Source organism: Garra rufa, chromosome 15, assembly GCF_049309525.1.
Source record: "Garra rufa chromosome 15, GarRuf1.0, whole genome shotgun sequence".
NCBI lineage: Eukaryota > Metazoa > Chordata > Actinopteri > Cypriniformes > Cyprinidae > Garra > Garra rufa.
Genome location: NC_133375.1, coordinates 4,545,306 through 4,561,868, shown reverse-complemented (window position 1 = coordinate 4,561,868; position 16,563 = coordinate 4,545,306). Strand labels below are relative to the sequence as shown.

General features: G+C 40.9%; 1 protein-coding gene across 1 annotated transcript in view; it reads right to left on the bottom strand.

The window, feature by feature from the left end:
- Positions 1 to 10,193, bottom strand: part of LOC141287456 (rho-related BTB domain-containing protein 2-like) — a 40,993-nt gene extending 30,800 nt beyond the window's left edge. Inside the window, exons 1-4 of the mRNA XM_073819605.1 lie at positions 10,165 to 10,193; positions 3,115 to 3,316; positions 2,832 to 2,935; positions 1,563 to 1,748 (exon numbers count right to left, since the gene is read on the bottom strand). Of these exons, the coding sequence (XP_073675706.1) occupies positions 1,563 to 1,748; positions 2,832 to 2,935; positions 3,115 to 3,316; positions 10,165 to 10,187 (515 nt within the window). The 5' untranslated portion in view covers positions 10,188 to 10,193. The remainder of the gene's footprint in view (positions 1 to 1,562; positions 1,749 to 2,831; positions 2,936 to 3,114; positions 3,317 to 10,164) is intronic.
- Positions 10,194 to 16,563: the final 6,370 nt, after the last annotated feature.

Sequence of the window (16,563 nt, the reverse complement as noted above, 5' to 3'; positions counted from 1 at the left end):
GCAAGCAAACGCAATCTTTTAGCATTAAATCGGTTTTGAACAATCAGGATAAGCGCAAGTAATTACCATTTTGAATAGCCGCTATACCCACAATCTCTGTGCACTGTGTAAACAATGAGTGTCGTATACATCGCTTCCGGCATTTGTGTATACTACGCAAGAGCGCATACATGTGTAATGTGCGGGATGATGAGCTCTTGCTCAGGACAGTTGGATGTGGCTGTGTATCAGAGGTAAAAAATGATATTAATACTGTTCAGTTTCTCACAAAAAATTATAGTTTCGTGTCATAGGACATCAATGTAGCGTCACGAGCTGCAGGGTGTAATTCGGATTTGTCTGTGCATGTTTTTTTACTTTTAAAGGTTTGGTGCCCATCCACTGCCATTATTTGGCTGGCAGACTGCACCGGTTTGAGTTAAAAATCTTTGTTTGTGTTCTTCTGAAGAAACAAAGTAACCTACATCTTGGATGCCCTGGGGGTAAGCAGATAAACATCACATTTTCATTTTTGGGTAAACTATTCCTTTAAGGTCCTGGAGTGGCCTAGCCAGAATCTAGACCTTAATCCCATAGACAATCTGCAGAGGGAACTGAAGTTTTGAGTTGCCAAATGTCAGTTTTGAAACTTTAATGACTTGGAGAGGGTCTGCAAAAAGCAGTGGGACAAAATCCCTCCTGAGATGTGTGCAAACCTGGTGGCCAACTACAAGAAACGTCTGACCTCTGTGATTGCCAACAAGGGTTTTGCCACCAAGTACTAAGTCATGTTTTGTGAAGGGTTCAAATACTTATTTCACTCATTAAAATGCAAATCAATTTATAACTTTTTTTTAAATGAATTTTTCTGGATTTTTTGTTGATATTCTGTCTCTCACTGTTAAAATAAACCTACTATTGAAATGATAGACTGATCATTTCTTTGTCAGTGGGCAAACATACAAAATCAGTAAGGGATCAAATTATTTTTACCCTTAATGTATGCTGGGTCAGAAAGCACTCAGATCTCATCAAAAATATCTTAATTTGTGTTTTCTGAAAATGAACTAAGGTTTTACGGATCGGCAATGACACAAGGGTGAGTAATTAATGACAGAATTTTCATTTCTGGGTGAACTAACCCGTTATTTTACTTCCACCCCAATTAACTTTGATATATGATTTTCTTTTTTTTTTTTAAAGAACGAGTTTAGTACGTTGCAATTCTGCCCATTGTAAGGTTTCTGCCAGTAGTGAGCACTTGTGCAACATAATCAGTAATGTACATCATAGTCAATAAGACAGAGAGAAGTTAATGAGGGAAAGGCATAAAACAACAAAGTGGAACGCAGCCATAGGTTTAAAAGTGTTTTACACCCCAACATTACACATTTTCAACTCATTACTTACTAGCTCATTAATAGAAACTCCAAGACTTAAAATGGATAGGTTAGACAAGGAAAACATTCAGAATGTGTACTGTTGAGGTGCCTCAAGGAACAGAGTTGGGAAACATACAAGTGTTATATTCCCAGCATTAATGGCTACAAATATCAACAAGGTTGGTCCCATGGTAATTTTACCTGGCCAGTGGGCGGCGAGCTCTGTTCACTGCCTCCAAGTCAGCATACCGTAGATCTAGCTGGCAGCCAACTAAGATAACAGGAGCTCTGGGACAGAAATGCTTGATCTCAGGGTACCACATCGTCCTCACATGGTGGAGTGAGTTTGGGTTTGCAATGGAGAAACACAACACCACCACATCAGACCTGTTAGCAAACCAGAAACAACTCATTACCTTTAACAGGTTCAAATTCTTTATATTGCTGGGTAACATTTAAGGGTCACCTTTAACCTCTGCACAATATAAGCTCATCAGTGAGAGCAAGGTTTAATCCAACACAGTTCCGTGCATGACGATTTCACATTAAAAAAGAATATCTTAATGGAAGTACTGTTGTACAAAGCTTCAAAAACATCTGTTACCCTGGACCACAAAACCAGTCTTAAGTACCACAGGTATATTTGTAGCAATAGCAAAAAGATGCATTGTATGAGTCAAAATTATCAATATTTTTAGAATATTAAGTAAAGATCAAGTTCCATGAAGACATTTTGTAAATTTCCTACTGTAAATATAACAAAACTTAATTTTTAATTAGAATTGCATTGCTATGAACTTCATTTGGACACCTTTAAAGCTGATTTTCTCAATATTTTTTTTTTTTTTTTTTGCACCCTCAGATTCCAGATTTTCAAATAGTTGTATCTCGGCCATATATTGTCCTATCCTAACAAACCATGCATCAGTGGAAAGCTTGTATAAATTGAAATGTGTAAATCCCAATTTCACCCTTATGACTGGTTTTGTGGTCCATGGTCACATTTCATTTATAAACCTGATAGCACACGTACATCTTGGAGACGTCTATTTGACGTCTGCATTTACATCTGCAAGACATACAGAAGTTTGCTATCAGATGTCAAATATAAGTCTATTAGATGTCTTCAAGATGTTTATGAATTAGAATGTATGTAAAAGTGACATCTTACAGACATCTGCCAGACGTTTGTAAACAGCAGATGCTTTTCAGATGAAGAGATCTTTAACATACATCTTGCACAATACATACAACATACAATATTATATAATATATATATTCCACATAGCCTGTTTTGTCCAGTATTTACTCATCACCATGTTGTTTTCATTTATTTTATTACAGGTAAATCCCTTCACAAACCTCAACAAAATGTGGGGAAAAATAGAGAAGAAAAAAATACCTAGTCATTTATAAATGAGTATAAATATACTTAATCTAGTGTAAAGAAGAGAGGAAATCCGAATTCACCTGCCATACGCAAATCTGCGGTCCTTGTGATGGTCACCAAAAGTGTCCCAGAGACGCAAGGACACGCTGACATCATCCACCACATCCCTGGACCTTTCTAGAACCTGTCCGGAGAGACACACCTATCACATGCATGGAGATTTACCCGAGAAACTGTGTACAACACATTTTTCAGTATTTTATCAGATTACTTATCAGGGAAATTATAGAAAGTAGCAACCATCACATGTTGCATCATTATTTCTTATGATTCAAAATAGGCATTCCAGAAGGCATTTCTCACCTCCTGGCAGACTCTGTACTGATCTATTGCCCAGACAGTGGGCACATGTGTGGCAAGTAGCTGGTACTGTGTAAGAGTCGCATTGCAGGCCCGGGCACAGATAAGACGGGTCTTTCCAACTGCATTGTCTCCAACCACCACACACTTGATAGTCTCGACATTTGGCCTCTCATAGTCCATGTCAGAATCCATAAAATGGTGCCTTTCATACACACACACACACACACACACACATACACACAAATACACACAAACATAAATAATAAAAATCTAACAAATGTATAAAAATAACCTATTTAAAATATTATCTTAAAATATATTTAATCAATATATTTAACAGTTGCCAAGACATAACATTTATTGCCAAGAAACTACCACTGATGCACAAAGAGATACAGTACATGTGAATATTGGTTGATTTTTGTATCATTGATAAATGGGTCAGTGACATGATGTGAAAAATTCAGTTCGAAAAATGTAATTTGGTGCAACTGACCCAAACGTTAATAATACTTATGAATTAAAATTTTAAAAAAGAAAACTTTCTTTATTTGTTATAAAAGGTATTACTTTTTGCTTGATATATCACAATAAATTATTAGAGTTGACCAAAACAGGAATTACATTTCTAAGAACATGGAGCATCACAACACTCCAATCCCACAACTGTTATTGCAAATTCACAGTTATTCTCACACCTTGACTTCCTCCATTCACCCCTTTGAAAGTGATCTCTGTAACTGTGGAGTTGCAAACAGACATGATTCAGCATGTTGAGCAATTTGAATGGCAACACATGAAATCAATAAAGATTCTACACTGTCTCTGTATTGATGTCAATGGCATCTAATGTACCTTTAGAGCCCTGTAAAATGAGCTGGCTGTGTGTGTTTGAGTGCACTAAGAGCTCCTGGTAAGGCACACCGTTCCCTTGAGGGGGGCTTCATTTCTTTCAACTTCTGTGGCAAATGAATTAAACATTTGCAGCAACACAAATAGCCATACAATGGGAGTTTCAAAAAGATAACATAAAATGAGACAGTGTAACCTCAAAACCTAATTTACTTTCAGTATATAGAAAAGAGTGCACATAACATCCTTGAATAATTAATGTTTGGTCTTCCACAGAAAAAAACTTTAAACATTAGGGTGATTAAATGATGATTGAAGTTCAAGTGAATTATTCCTGTAGTCATGGTGAGTGGCAGGATTTTAAATTAAGCTCAAAAGGCCAGTGTCACCATCACAGTTTATACCAGTTTATCAGTTTATAACGTCACTAGACGTTATAAAAAAAAAGCTGATGGGGTTACCAACTGGGTGATCGCAAAACAGCGGAACAGATGCTAACGATAAAGTGCAGCTGGGATGAGATGTTGCCATTGATGTTTTTGTCCCCTAAATTCATAACAGATGTGTTCCATTAAACTCATAGTGCACAGGGTGCGTTCCAATATGGATAGGTTTTAGCATAAACAGTAGTGTGAGTAGTGTGTTCACACAAGGGCTGCCTCCTAATAGTCGACTAACTGTTAGTTGACGAGAAGAGGCTTGGTCCAAAATTTTATTAATCACTTAGTCACACAGGAAGTGGTAATGTCACGCAGTCGTGATGGACAGATCGTTAACAGCTGGTCTATGTGGTAATACAATACAGCGGGCAGATGTTTAAACACTCTCCTATCATTCATCAACCTCAAATATGGCTTTGCATCTGAAACATGTACAGTGCCTTGCAAAAGTATTCATACCCCTTCTTTTTTCACATTTTGTTTTGTTGCAGCATTATGTTAAACTGCTTTAAATTACTTTTTTTCCACATCGATCTACATCTCATACACCATAATGACAAAGCACAAAACAGGTTTGTAACAACTTTGCAAATTTATTAGAAATAAAAAACTGAGAAGATCCCATTACAAGTATTCATACCCTTTTCTGGGACACTCGAAATTTAGATGTTACTACACTTCGAGTGGAGTTAAACTGTGGCATTTTCATTTGAATGAGTATGATTTAGAAAGGCACACACCTCTCAGAAAAGGTCTAACAGCTGAAAATGCATATCAGAGCAAAAACCTGAGGTCAAGATAACTGCCTGTAGAGCTCAGTGACAAGACTTGCGTTAAGGCAATGATCTAGAGAAGAGTTCAGAAAAAAATCTGCTGCATTGAAGGTTCACAGAAGCATGTAGCCTCCATTATCCATAATGGAAGACGATTGGAACAACTAGGACTCTAGAAAATGTCTCCAAGCTGACAGAGCTTGAGAGGTGAAAAGGTGAGGCAAAGAATGGCAGATAATTGCCAAATGCAGATGTGCAAAGCTTGTCACATCATACCCAAAAAGACTTGAGGCTGTAAAGGTGCTTCAACTATGTACTGAGTTAAGGGTATGAATACTTATGCAATGTACTTATTTCAGTGTTTTATTTTTAATAAATTTGTACAATTTGCAAATCTGGTTTTTGCTTTGTCATTAGTGTATGCAGTGTAAACTCTTGTGGGGAAAACAAATTTAAAGCAGTTTAACATAATGCTGCAACAAAACAAAATGTGAAAAAAAAATGAAGGGGTATGAATACTTTTGCAAGGCACTGTATGTAGAAGCAACTTTACATAACAGCTCAATCTAAAATTAACCTAGAATAATGTGCGCTATTTAAGTGTCTGTGCAGAGTGTGGAAGCCGAACAGTTGAGTGTTTACTGCAGTCACTTGCACTTAAAGCTGTAGTCTACGATGTTGAAAATCAGTCGAGAAAGCCTGAATTTTTAAAAAACTCATCCCGCCCCTCCACACGCACACCCCTCCCCTCTGTGCTACCTGATCCCTCCCACCGGGAAACGACCTGAACAACGTCACTAAGTCAAGCAGGAGTAAACATGGAACAGAGATGTACCATGTGCGATGTCGGATTGCTTAGTCGCTTCAATCTAATGACCTCGCTAATGACACATCATATGTAAAGTTAACTTTCGACACTTGAACGTAGTTGCTTCATCAACAATGCAATGTCACCATTGTCCTAACAAAATAGCTCAGAGGCACACGTTTGAGTTCACGCACATGCAAGATTAGCAACACATGCAATGTTCTATCTATCGGCTCGAACAGAAAACCGCTGACGTTAGGCATACTGAAATAGTCAAGCACTTCAAGAAATATAATTACTTTGACCCGCGATAGGCGATGCTGAACGGCTAACATTCCAATGCAGACCGGTAGCATGATCATGTTGTCAGACTGATAAAAAGCTACTTATGTAATACACCACACCATAAAAGTATAAATAAATGCTTAAGTTACCTGCTAAACAAAAAGTCAGCCATGTCAGCGTCGGTTTTAAGTCCAAGGTTTCTCTGAAGCTTCCACCAACGGGCAATGGTGGACCCTATATTGATTCGGCTTTGAGTCCGGCGTTTTTCACTTTTTTTTTTTTTTTAATCTCTGCTCTTTCCTCAATTTACTTTCTCTTTCTTCCAACCTTGACGTTTGGGGCGAGCAGGGGCCGCTTGCTGCTGTCTGTTTGTTGGTTTTTCTCCATTGCTGAGTTGATGCTGCCTAATTTCGCGCGAAATTTCATGTCGCAGGAGGGGGCGGGGTGGAGACGCGAGTGGAGCAGGGGATTGGATGAGAGCAGTTAACCAATGTAAGCTGTCCGGCCTCTGCGGGTGTACACCCAATAGAGTGAATGGATTTTTTTCATTCTTTTTTCTCTTTATATTATTAGGATTGTACTGTAGAACCATAACCAGCATCTAAACGAGGTTATTAATAATGAACAATCTTTGAAATTGTAGACCATAGCTTTAAAATACGCCGTCATTTTGGTCATACAGATAAGAGTAATACATCTTTCGAATCTGTAAAGCCTCTATGCTTATAAAAACGAAACGTTGCGCTTTTGTAAAATAATGATAGAAAACAAGATGCACTTTTCTGTGAACTTGAGCGGGAAACTTCGAAACGGGGCTTTCAGACTCTGATGTGGGATGACAAAATAACCTTACACTAGATGGGGAGTAAATAGAGTTAGTAGTACATAAAGTGTATAGTGCGTCATTCACACAACTCTATTCAAGAACACTTAAAAGAATACTTGCATCCAAAAATAAAAATTTTAAAAAGCCTCTATGCTTGTGTCATGATCGAGGCTGTGGGTCTTCCCTCAGCCTCCCGAGGTCGCTGTTCCTGCACTGCACTTCCTGATTGCATTCACCTGTCTTTGTCATTAGCACTGATCACCCACATCTGTTCACTATCTGGACTATAAGAACTCTCACTTCTCACTCCTGCTTCATGTCTGCATTGTCTCTAGTCCTGTTTGTATTTTGTGTTCTGAATTCCCTGGCTTTGATTGTGTTCTTGATCTTGTTTATTTTTGTGTTTCAGTTTATGTTCAGTTGCGCCGTGTTGGCCTTTTGTTTGTTTGTTTATTGTTTTATTATTAAATATCCCTTTTCCTGCATTTGGACCCAGACCTCCTTCATACCGTGACAGCTTGTGTGCAGTCACAATAACAATGAAAGCAAACAAGATGCGCTTCCTGCCCTCTCGATCTCGTATACACAAACTTCGAAAGTTTGTGTATACTTACAGACATGAAATATATATCTATTTAGGGTGAAATGTCTACTTTTAAATTAACCAATTAAAAGAGAAAATAGATATTCTCAGATAATGTAATCCATATGAAACATGCATATAGGTGCATCACTACTGCAAAGATGACGAGTCAGTGTCGCTGACTTCATTTCTCAAGCCGAAAACGAAGAAAGCATTAGTTCATCAATAAATTATTAAAACGTTAATGCAGCCTTCTTGCTGTATTTCCCTGACACATTCATAATTATTATATCTGTTGGTGCACTGTGGCTTTTTTTGTGTGCTTGAGAGCTTTTTAGGCTATGTAGACAAATAAAGGTTCATTATTATGATTCATATGGTTTATTAATAAACAAGCGACTAATAGTCGGCAAATACTTAAAATGAATGACTACAAGTCGACCAGAAAAATCTTTAGTCGAGGGCCTAGTTCACACTGAATATTCCAAAAAGAAAAAGTGCACTAGTTATTATGTAATGGAGAGGACGGGGCTTTCAGACTCTGACGTTGGATGACAAAATAACCTTGTATAATTCATACACTAGATGGGGAGTAATAGTACATAAAGTGTATAGTGTGTCATTCAGTACACAACTCTATTCAAGAGCACTTAAAAGAATACTTGCATCCAAAAAAAAAAAAAAATTCTGTCATGATTTAGGGCCACTCATCCTCATGTTTTTCCATGTTTTTATTAACATTTAATAAGTTATTTAAGATAAAAGAATCAGTACATTAATACTATATATTTAAAATGATTAACTACGTCTTATAGTGACAAATGGGTAACCTATAGTGGTTTAAAGGATAATGACAATGATTGGTAAAGATTTAAAAATGACAGTTAGTTTTTGGGAGGCTGGACTGAAATAAGAATGATTCTGGTTCTTAACATGCCTGACAGGATTTTTTTAAATATATGCAGTATTTTTTAACTGAACTGCATATAAGAGGATGAGGTAAATCATAGTAAAAGCTATGGTGTATACTAGTCATTATTTTTGCTTAGAAAGAATACAATTAAACAGAACACATTCTAATGCACTGAGGGGAAAAACTAAAGCTGTAATAAACTGTTATTGTTTTATTGCTTAAGTCTCACACATGATCATGGTTATAAACGAAGATATGGCATGTAATCAATATGGATGCATTAGTCAGCATCAAGTGTTCCGTCACACAGTGTTAAAACTGATAAAGTTATCAAGTTACAGCGATACATAATCACTTGACTAAAATATTGATTCAATCACGAGCGCATTATCAAAAATCCACTACTTCACCTTAAAGCCTTCTGTAAATACACCATCGCAATCACCGTACATAATACAGGCGTACGCATTCTCAGTCTCTCGGAAAAAGCCTACATTAAGAAATATTCAACTGAATACGAATAATATTAAGTTATGTAACAGATACTGGTGTATTATTACCTCGTGTCTTGAAAATGGAGGTGGCTGGTATTAGCAGCACAGTCTTTGGTTTCCAAGGAAACGGAATTTACTCCTCCTCTACTAAGCTACTGTACCACAAGCCCCTGTTATTATTGTAGGGTTACTCCAAAATTCTAATCGCAAATGCGGAAAAGCGTAAAATTAAGTAACATCTTCTTAAAGTCCGTCTCTAAAAGAAAATATCCATCTCACTCAAAAATAGACCACAGTCGCCTGAAGCGTTACGCGTTTCGAGATATATACTGTAAGTAGCTACCACAGTGTTACCTAATGATTTGCGTTTTTTCTAGTAAAGATAGTAAGGTCAAACTTCCAGAGGGTGGTTACTTAACTCATCTTCATTCTTTCATTCCTCCAATTGCTAATCTTATTTTATTATTTATTATTGTTAGGCTATAATATAATTATTAGATATAATTTTACTTAAAACATAATATTTGAATGTACTAAAATAAAGTGTATTTAATATATATATATATATATATATATATATATATATATATATATATATATATATATATATATATATATATATATAATTGCACATTTAAATGTGCTTAAATAAAGTACTATAAAATATAATATAAAAAGCAGGTTATGTATGTGTGATAAATAAACTAAAACCACTGACCACAAATTACATAATTTGTTTTTGCACACTCGAATGATCCTTAAGGATGATGTTGCCTATCCCATTTGTAGTCACTACAGAAAACACTACAGAAGTAGCCTCTGTCTCTGCCATGTAAATACGAAATTTATTAGTGATAACGCTCACAAGAAGACAAATTTAAAGCAGCATCGATTGGATCTTGAAATAAAGTGTTCATCATCGCCTATGCCTTACTACAGGCTATTATGTAACCGCTGGATTTCTCCTTGAGAATGACGCTTAAAGTGTCGTCTTAATAAATAACAGCGACTTAATGTCCTCATAAAGCAGTAAGTAAATAGAGAGAGACACACACACAGGCTGCGGCTGCTCTTACCGCATCACAGGGAAGTGCTGCATCGGCTCGGCCGATATGGGGAAGCGACAGAAGAAATGCATCGGATGTGGCTGGAGACTGAGGAAAGCTGGAGCTAAACTTCATTTTCGGATCAAGAAAACACGGCTTGGAATCGCTGCCGCCAATCAAACCGCTTAGGAAAGAAATTGCTCTTTGTTTCTCAAACGCCATCGGATGAATCGTTGAATTTCGGCTGTGGCTGTCAGGCAGCGGGGCCGGACAGACTGCTCTTGATGTTTCCTCAGTTACCGTACGAACTGTACAACACAGGCACAGCAACACAGCACTGCCCATTCACTGCACACATACATTCACAGCAATACTTCCCATTCACTGTATAACACACACACACACACACCGTGTCTCTCTTCACTTCCTTTGGCAAAGGCTAAATTCAGCCTCTCTTTAACTATATGACCCCTGGATACTGAGGTAATGTTTGTGTTTCCTTTGATTTTTTAAGACTAACCCTAAGGGCCTAATCTAGGTTTAAACGTAAGCACTACCTGATTAAACAATCCAGATTTGATGCATGAAGAGAATTAAAAAAGACATTATAGCCTATAGTAAAACATAACTATATTAGTTATTTCATTCCTAAAACCTAATACAAAACGAAAAGCTTCTAAAACAGGTTAAAACATTAACTACAAGCAGTTTAGTGTCTGTGTACATATGTATAACATGACAAACAATCCTGATTTAAAAGGCTATCCAAGGTTAAATCTAAATTTAAGATATCAGAAGTCAAGGTGAATTGTTTGTAACCCATTTTACTTCCAGAATTTGACATACGGTATTTATATAAAACAAGACATTCATAGACACAATTGAGATTGTGTACACTGTTCAAGCATATGCTAAATATGTGCTATAAATAAATAATGCTAAGAAATACTTTCACAAATAAATAAATAAAACGACTGTTGAGATAGTATCTTTATTGAAACAGTGGCTTGGACCTGGAAACAGTATTCGAAACACGTCACAACTTTCTTAAGTGGATAGGCTCTTACAAATCACTGAAATCAGAATCAACAAAATCAATCTTTGCAATGCACCTATGACATATACATTTGGCAAACAAAAATATGAAATGGTGGGAAAAAATGAAATGAAATATTGAACTAAAACCACCAAAATGTGGCAGCAAATCATGAGTCAGTAGTTTTGCTTTGGCTTTACTTGGATGAATTTGCGAAGTACAGCAAAAACAGACATATTGTGCCTAAAATGTAAATCACTTAAAATTATGTGAAAAAAAAAATCAATCTTTAAAAAATGTTACTTAATGGGTACAACAGCTTGTCACTAGGGCTTTAACCTTAAAACTTAAATTTGTATCTTATCTGTACATAAAATGTGCGTATTAGTACCTTAAAGTAGCAATATGTACCCTTAAGGCACTACTATGAACCTTTTAGTGGTAAATAAGGGCCTTTACCCTGACTTACACCTGGCCACTTCATGTGTTTTTACATAAAATTCCAGTGCGATATGCAAATTAAATGGAGCTCACATCAACAAAAGCAACTGATATGTTTAAGAGAAAAGGCCAATGAGAACATAAATACAAAAACGACAATCATATTGGCCAGCGACAGCCTATGACGTCACTTCCGGCATGCCAATTCGTCACTACTGGAGTGACCACAGTATAAAGGGGGCTGGTAGAACAAAACATTATCTTCTTTGTCTTTACTGACTTTTTGTCTGAGTGCATGTTCTGTGACGTGTGTGGTAAAGAGCGAGCGCTTTCAGTTCCCGAGGGAGTTTGTTATGCGAGGGAGTTGAATGCAATTGTTGCATTCATTGCTTGTTTCTTGCGAGAAACAGACACACTCTGATACCCGCAGCTTTCATATGGCTCACAAGCTCACAAATAGTTATTCCTCTTTCTAGGGTCTTTAAGAAAGCGGTCTCCTTGAGCCCTTGCTGCTATCTCCCCTGCTAGGGTTGTAAGTAGACAGCCCACTCTGGTGGTCTGGGCTGCTTCTAGAAGGGTTTACCGGGGGGTTTTCACTGGTCTGGTAGCCTTCCCAGGCACATTGACTATCTAAAGGATACCTTTCTGCTAGCTCAGTGATTGCTCCCCTTCTTAAGTTTTTTTTTTTTTTTTTTTTTTTAGCAGCGGTCTCCCTGAGCCCATGCCAAGACAGTGCTATCTTCCCTGTTGTAAGTAGATGGCCCACTATGGTGGTCTGGGCAGCTTTACAGGAAGGTTTTCCTGGCCTAACTAGAGTCATGTGTGGGAACCACGGAATGGATGAGTACGATCTGTTTCAGTCTGCTTTGCTGTATTTCTGGGACCTGTCGTGTTTTTCTTGCTGTAGGTCCTCTTTGAGCACCCGCTCTGGTCTTTGACTACAGTTGTGGGCTATTCATCTATTTGAATCTGTTCTCGACATATCTACTTGGACGTCATAGCCACTTTAGGCCTTCAGGTCCCCACTACAGTACTACATTTAGGGCTACGGTCCTCTTTCCAGGTAAGCTTTTGGAAATTATCTCTTCGCAGGAGGTTCCTGGACACCCCTGGCTGGACATGCATGCATTATAGGCCACCTGACTTCATACCAGGAGTACGATCCATGTACTTTTTATGTCTAGCTATTTGCTGTTATTTGGGACCTGTCTGTTGTGTTTTATATCTTTCCAGGATAGGTCCTCAGCAATTAAATATATACAATATTTCTATGCAGCCTTATGGCTGAAGGGTTAATACTTCTCTACTTCTCAGGCCCCTTTGATAGGGCATGGCATGCTTCCCTCTCTGTGGAAGGGTCCCTTATAAGAGCACCACCCCCTGGCAGATCAGGTGTTCCTCCCTGTCTCTCACGGATAAGAGCATGTCCCTAACTGATATTCACTATTAATGACATGGTCAAGTATAGCTCCATTGCAGTACCATGAGTCGACTAGCAGCTTGCAAGCTGTCTGTCCTGATTGGGCATAGCATTGCTCCCCTCACCATGAGGTTTACCCCTAGTATTGCCTGTCATTGACATTCACCTGGATCCCTGTCGAGTGTGGCCTCTCTGGCACACCTTTCTAAAATCCATGTTATGGTAAATGCTCACTAGTCTCTGGGCACTTTCAAGTCACGTTGGAAGTGACGTCATAGGCTATCGCCAGCCAATACTATTGTCATTTTTGTATATATGCATCAGGCTCGAGTTACGTTGACGATGTTCCCCATTGCGATCCCTACAGGACGCAGCGTCTTGTTCCCTATCTCAGTCATTTCTCTGCTTCCAGCAGAGGATAACCAGCTAGTGCTCTGGAAAATTTGAGGACTAAAGTGAGAGCTAATCTGCTGGGTCAGTCCCCACAGTCCTCTCACTTCTCACACAGCGACTGTCCCATGCAGCTCTCAGATGATTCAGCTGGCCCATCCCTGGCCCATCATTAAGAGCACCTCCAGAGGATCATTTGTCGATAGCAGTATTAGGGGATGGGTTATCGCCTGAGGATGATGATTCAGGGGGCGTGCCAAATTGGACCTACACAGGATGCATACTTTCTTGTCTCAATTCTTCCTTGCAACAGACAGTTTCTGCGGTTTACGTTCGGGCGTGGCAGTAAGGTCCTTACCTTCAGGGAGTCCCTGCCTAGACAGATGTCTCCAGGACGGGCTGGGATGCTATATGCAACTGGCAGGCAGTGTTAGGGTCCTGGACAGGACTCTGACAGCTTTGACACATCAACTGTCAGCACAACCTGATTATGAGGTACCTGAGGGGTGCCAGAAGGTTAAACCCTCCTAGGCCACCCCTCGTGCCCTCCTGGCGGAACAAAGGGATCCCTTTGAGCCACTATAGTCAGCTGAGCTTAAGATCTTGTTTCTCAAGACAGCGCATCAAGAGGATTTGGGGACCTGCAAGCATTTTCGTTGAGTAAGAGTGCCTGGTATTCAGGCTGGCCTACTCTCATATTATCCTGAGACCCCGGCCCTGGATACGTGCCCAACTGGTTTGCACCACTCCCCTCTGAGACCAGGTGGTGAACCAGCAAGTGCCCAAGTCACCAGCTGTCACCAGTTGGCACCTTGATGCCTGACCACCAAACAAATGGGGGATCCCTCTGCTGGGTCCTTACTGGCCAGTGTGTCAAGATCTGTTTGGGAGAGGACCCAAAAGCAGAAAGATGCTGAACAAAAACTTTATTGACAGCCAGTTAACATAAATAAACATAAGAGCCAAACAGATCATACCCTAAGGTGATTCATTCACAAGGTCAGTGGTAGGCAGTGGTCTAAAACCAGGAAACGCCTCGGGTTTCGTATGAAACCCTAGTTCCTAGAGGGAACGAGACGCTGCGTCGGAACGCTTTGGGAATGCCCCCAGCGTGACCACGCTCTGATCACGTGTATAATCCGTCCAATAGGAAAAGCGCGTGCGACGTCACGGACGGGGTGACGTCAGGAACCAGGAAGCTATAAAGCACGTGCAGTGAATGCAGCCGGCAGCTTCTGCCACCAGGAGCGCTGCAGGGATGCCGGAATTGTGGTAGGCGACGCAGCGTCTCGTTCCCTCGAGGAACTAGGGTTTCATACGAAACCCGAGGACGTTCCCCTTCGGGAACGTCGAGCTGCGTCGGAACGCTTTGGGAACGATATACCCACGCCACCAGAATTCCAAAGCCCTGCTCTGTAGTGAAGCAGGAGGAAAGGAAAAAGGGCGAAAGTAGCCCGAGTGAAACGAGCGGCCTCAGCCCGCTCGTGAAAGGGGCGAAAGTAGCCCAAGGTAATTGCTTCTATTCAAGCAGGAAAAGTGCGGCCTCAGCCGTCTTATAAAAGGGCGAAAGTAGCCCGGGTGAAACGAGCGGCCTCAGCCCACTCGTGAAAGGGCGATAGTAGCCCAAGGTAATTGCTGCTATTAAAGCAGGAGAAATGCGGCCTCAGCCGTCCTTATAAAAGGGCGAAAGTAGCCCGAGAGAAACGAGCGGCCTCAGCCCGCTCGCTGAATTAGGAAGTCCCACTAGAGGTGGGAGCATCCGAAATGAGGGCATGAGAGCCCGGAGTATGTGGAAGGTCTAACTCATAGAACCTCACGAATGTAAGTGGCGTGGACCATCCCGCAGCGTTTACAAATATCCTGCAGGGACACCCCTGCTAGGAAAGCCTTAGACGCCGCAACTTTGCGGGTCGAGTGAGCCTTGGCTTCCATCGGTGAGGGAAGACCAGAGGACTCATAGGAAATGGTAATGGCATCCAAAATCCACCGACTTAATGACTGCTTAGAAGCTGGAAGACCTCTGTTATGGGGACCGAAGCACACAAATAATTGGTCCGTCTTCCTCTACAGGGCAGCTCTGTGGAGTTAAGCTTCTGTTGTCCCGGTTCCTTAAAGGGAGGAGGACAAAAGGCCTGGAGCACTACGGGCCGTGGTACTACTGAGGGCACCTTGGGTACATAACCCGATTTAGGGTGCAAGAAAGCTTTGACTAACCCGGGGGCAAAGTCTAAGTAAGAAGGGGCCACCGAAAGGGCCTGTAGGTCACCGAGTCTCTTAAGAGAGGAGATAGCCAAGAGAAAGGCTGTTTTAAAGGACAAGAGTCTGTCCGAGATTTCCTCAGTCGGCTCGAAAGGCGGATTGCACAGAGCCTGAAGTACCACAGCCAGGTCCCACGTGGGGACGCGAAAGCGCACCGGGGGCCTCAGCCTCAGCACACCGCGGAGGAAACGTGACACCAGGGGAAGTCTCCCGAGGGAGATAGCACCGAAGGGAGCATGGAAGGCATCTATGGCCGCCACGTAGCCCTTCAACGTAGAGTGTGCATTACCGGCCGTAAGACGGGCTTGCAAAAAGTGCAGCACTGAACCTACTGGGCAGTGAACTGGGTCAATCTGGCGCTGATTGCACCAAAGGACAAACATATTCCACTTCCTGGTGTACAGTTTCCTCGTAGAGGGAGCTCTGGATTGGAGGATGGTCTCAACAACCCCGTAACTTCCACAACTCCGGGCGGGGGTGCAAGATCGCACCTCCTGCCTGTGAGAGGAGATCTCTCCTGACGGCAATTTCCCATGGAGGGCCGTCTAGGAGAGAAATCTGGTCTGAGAACCACACTCAACCTGGCCAGCACGGAGCCACTAGCAGTAGGCGAATTCCGTTCTGGCGCACTCTCTCCAGAACCCGGGAGCACAGCGATCGGGGGAAAGGCATACAGACGAAGCCTCTGCCACGTCTGTACCATAGCATTCAGTCCCAGGGGAGCTGGATGACTGAGGGAGAACCAGGGGACAATGCGTGGTCTCCTGGCTCGCAAAGACATCTACTTGGGCCTTGCCAAATTTGCTCCATATGACTTCCATTCCCCGGGCCTCAGCCCCTGCCTCGACAGGACGTCTGCTCCCACATTGAGATGTCCAGGTAT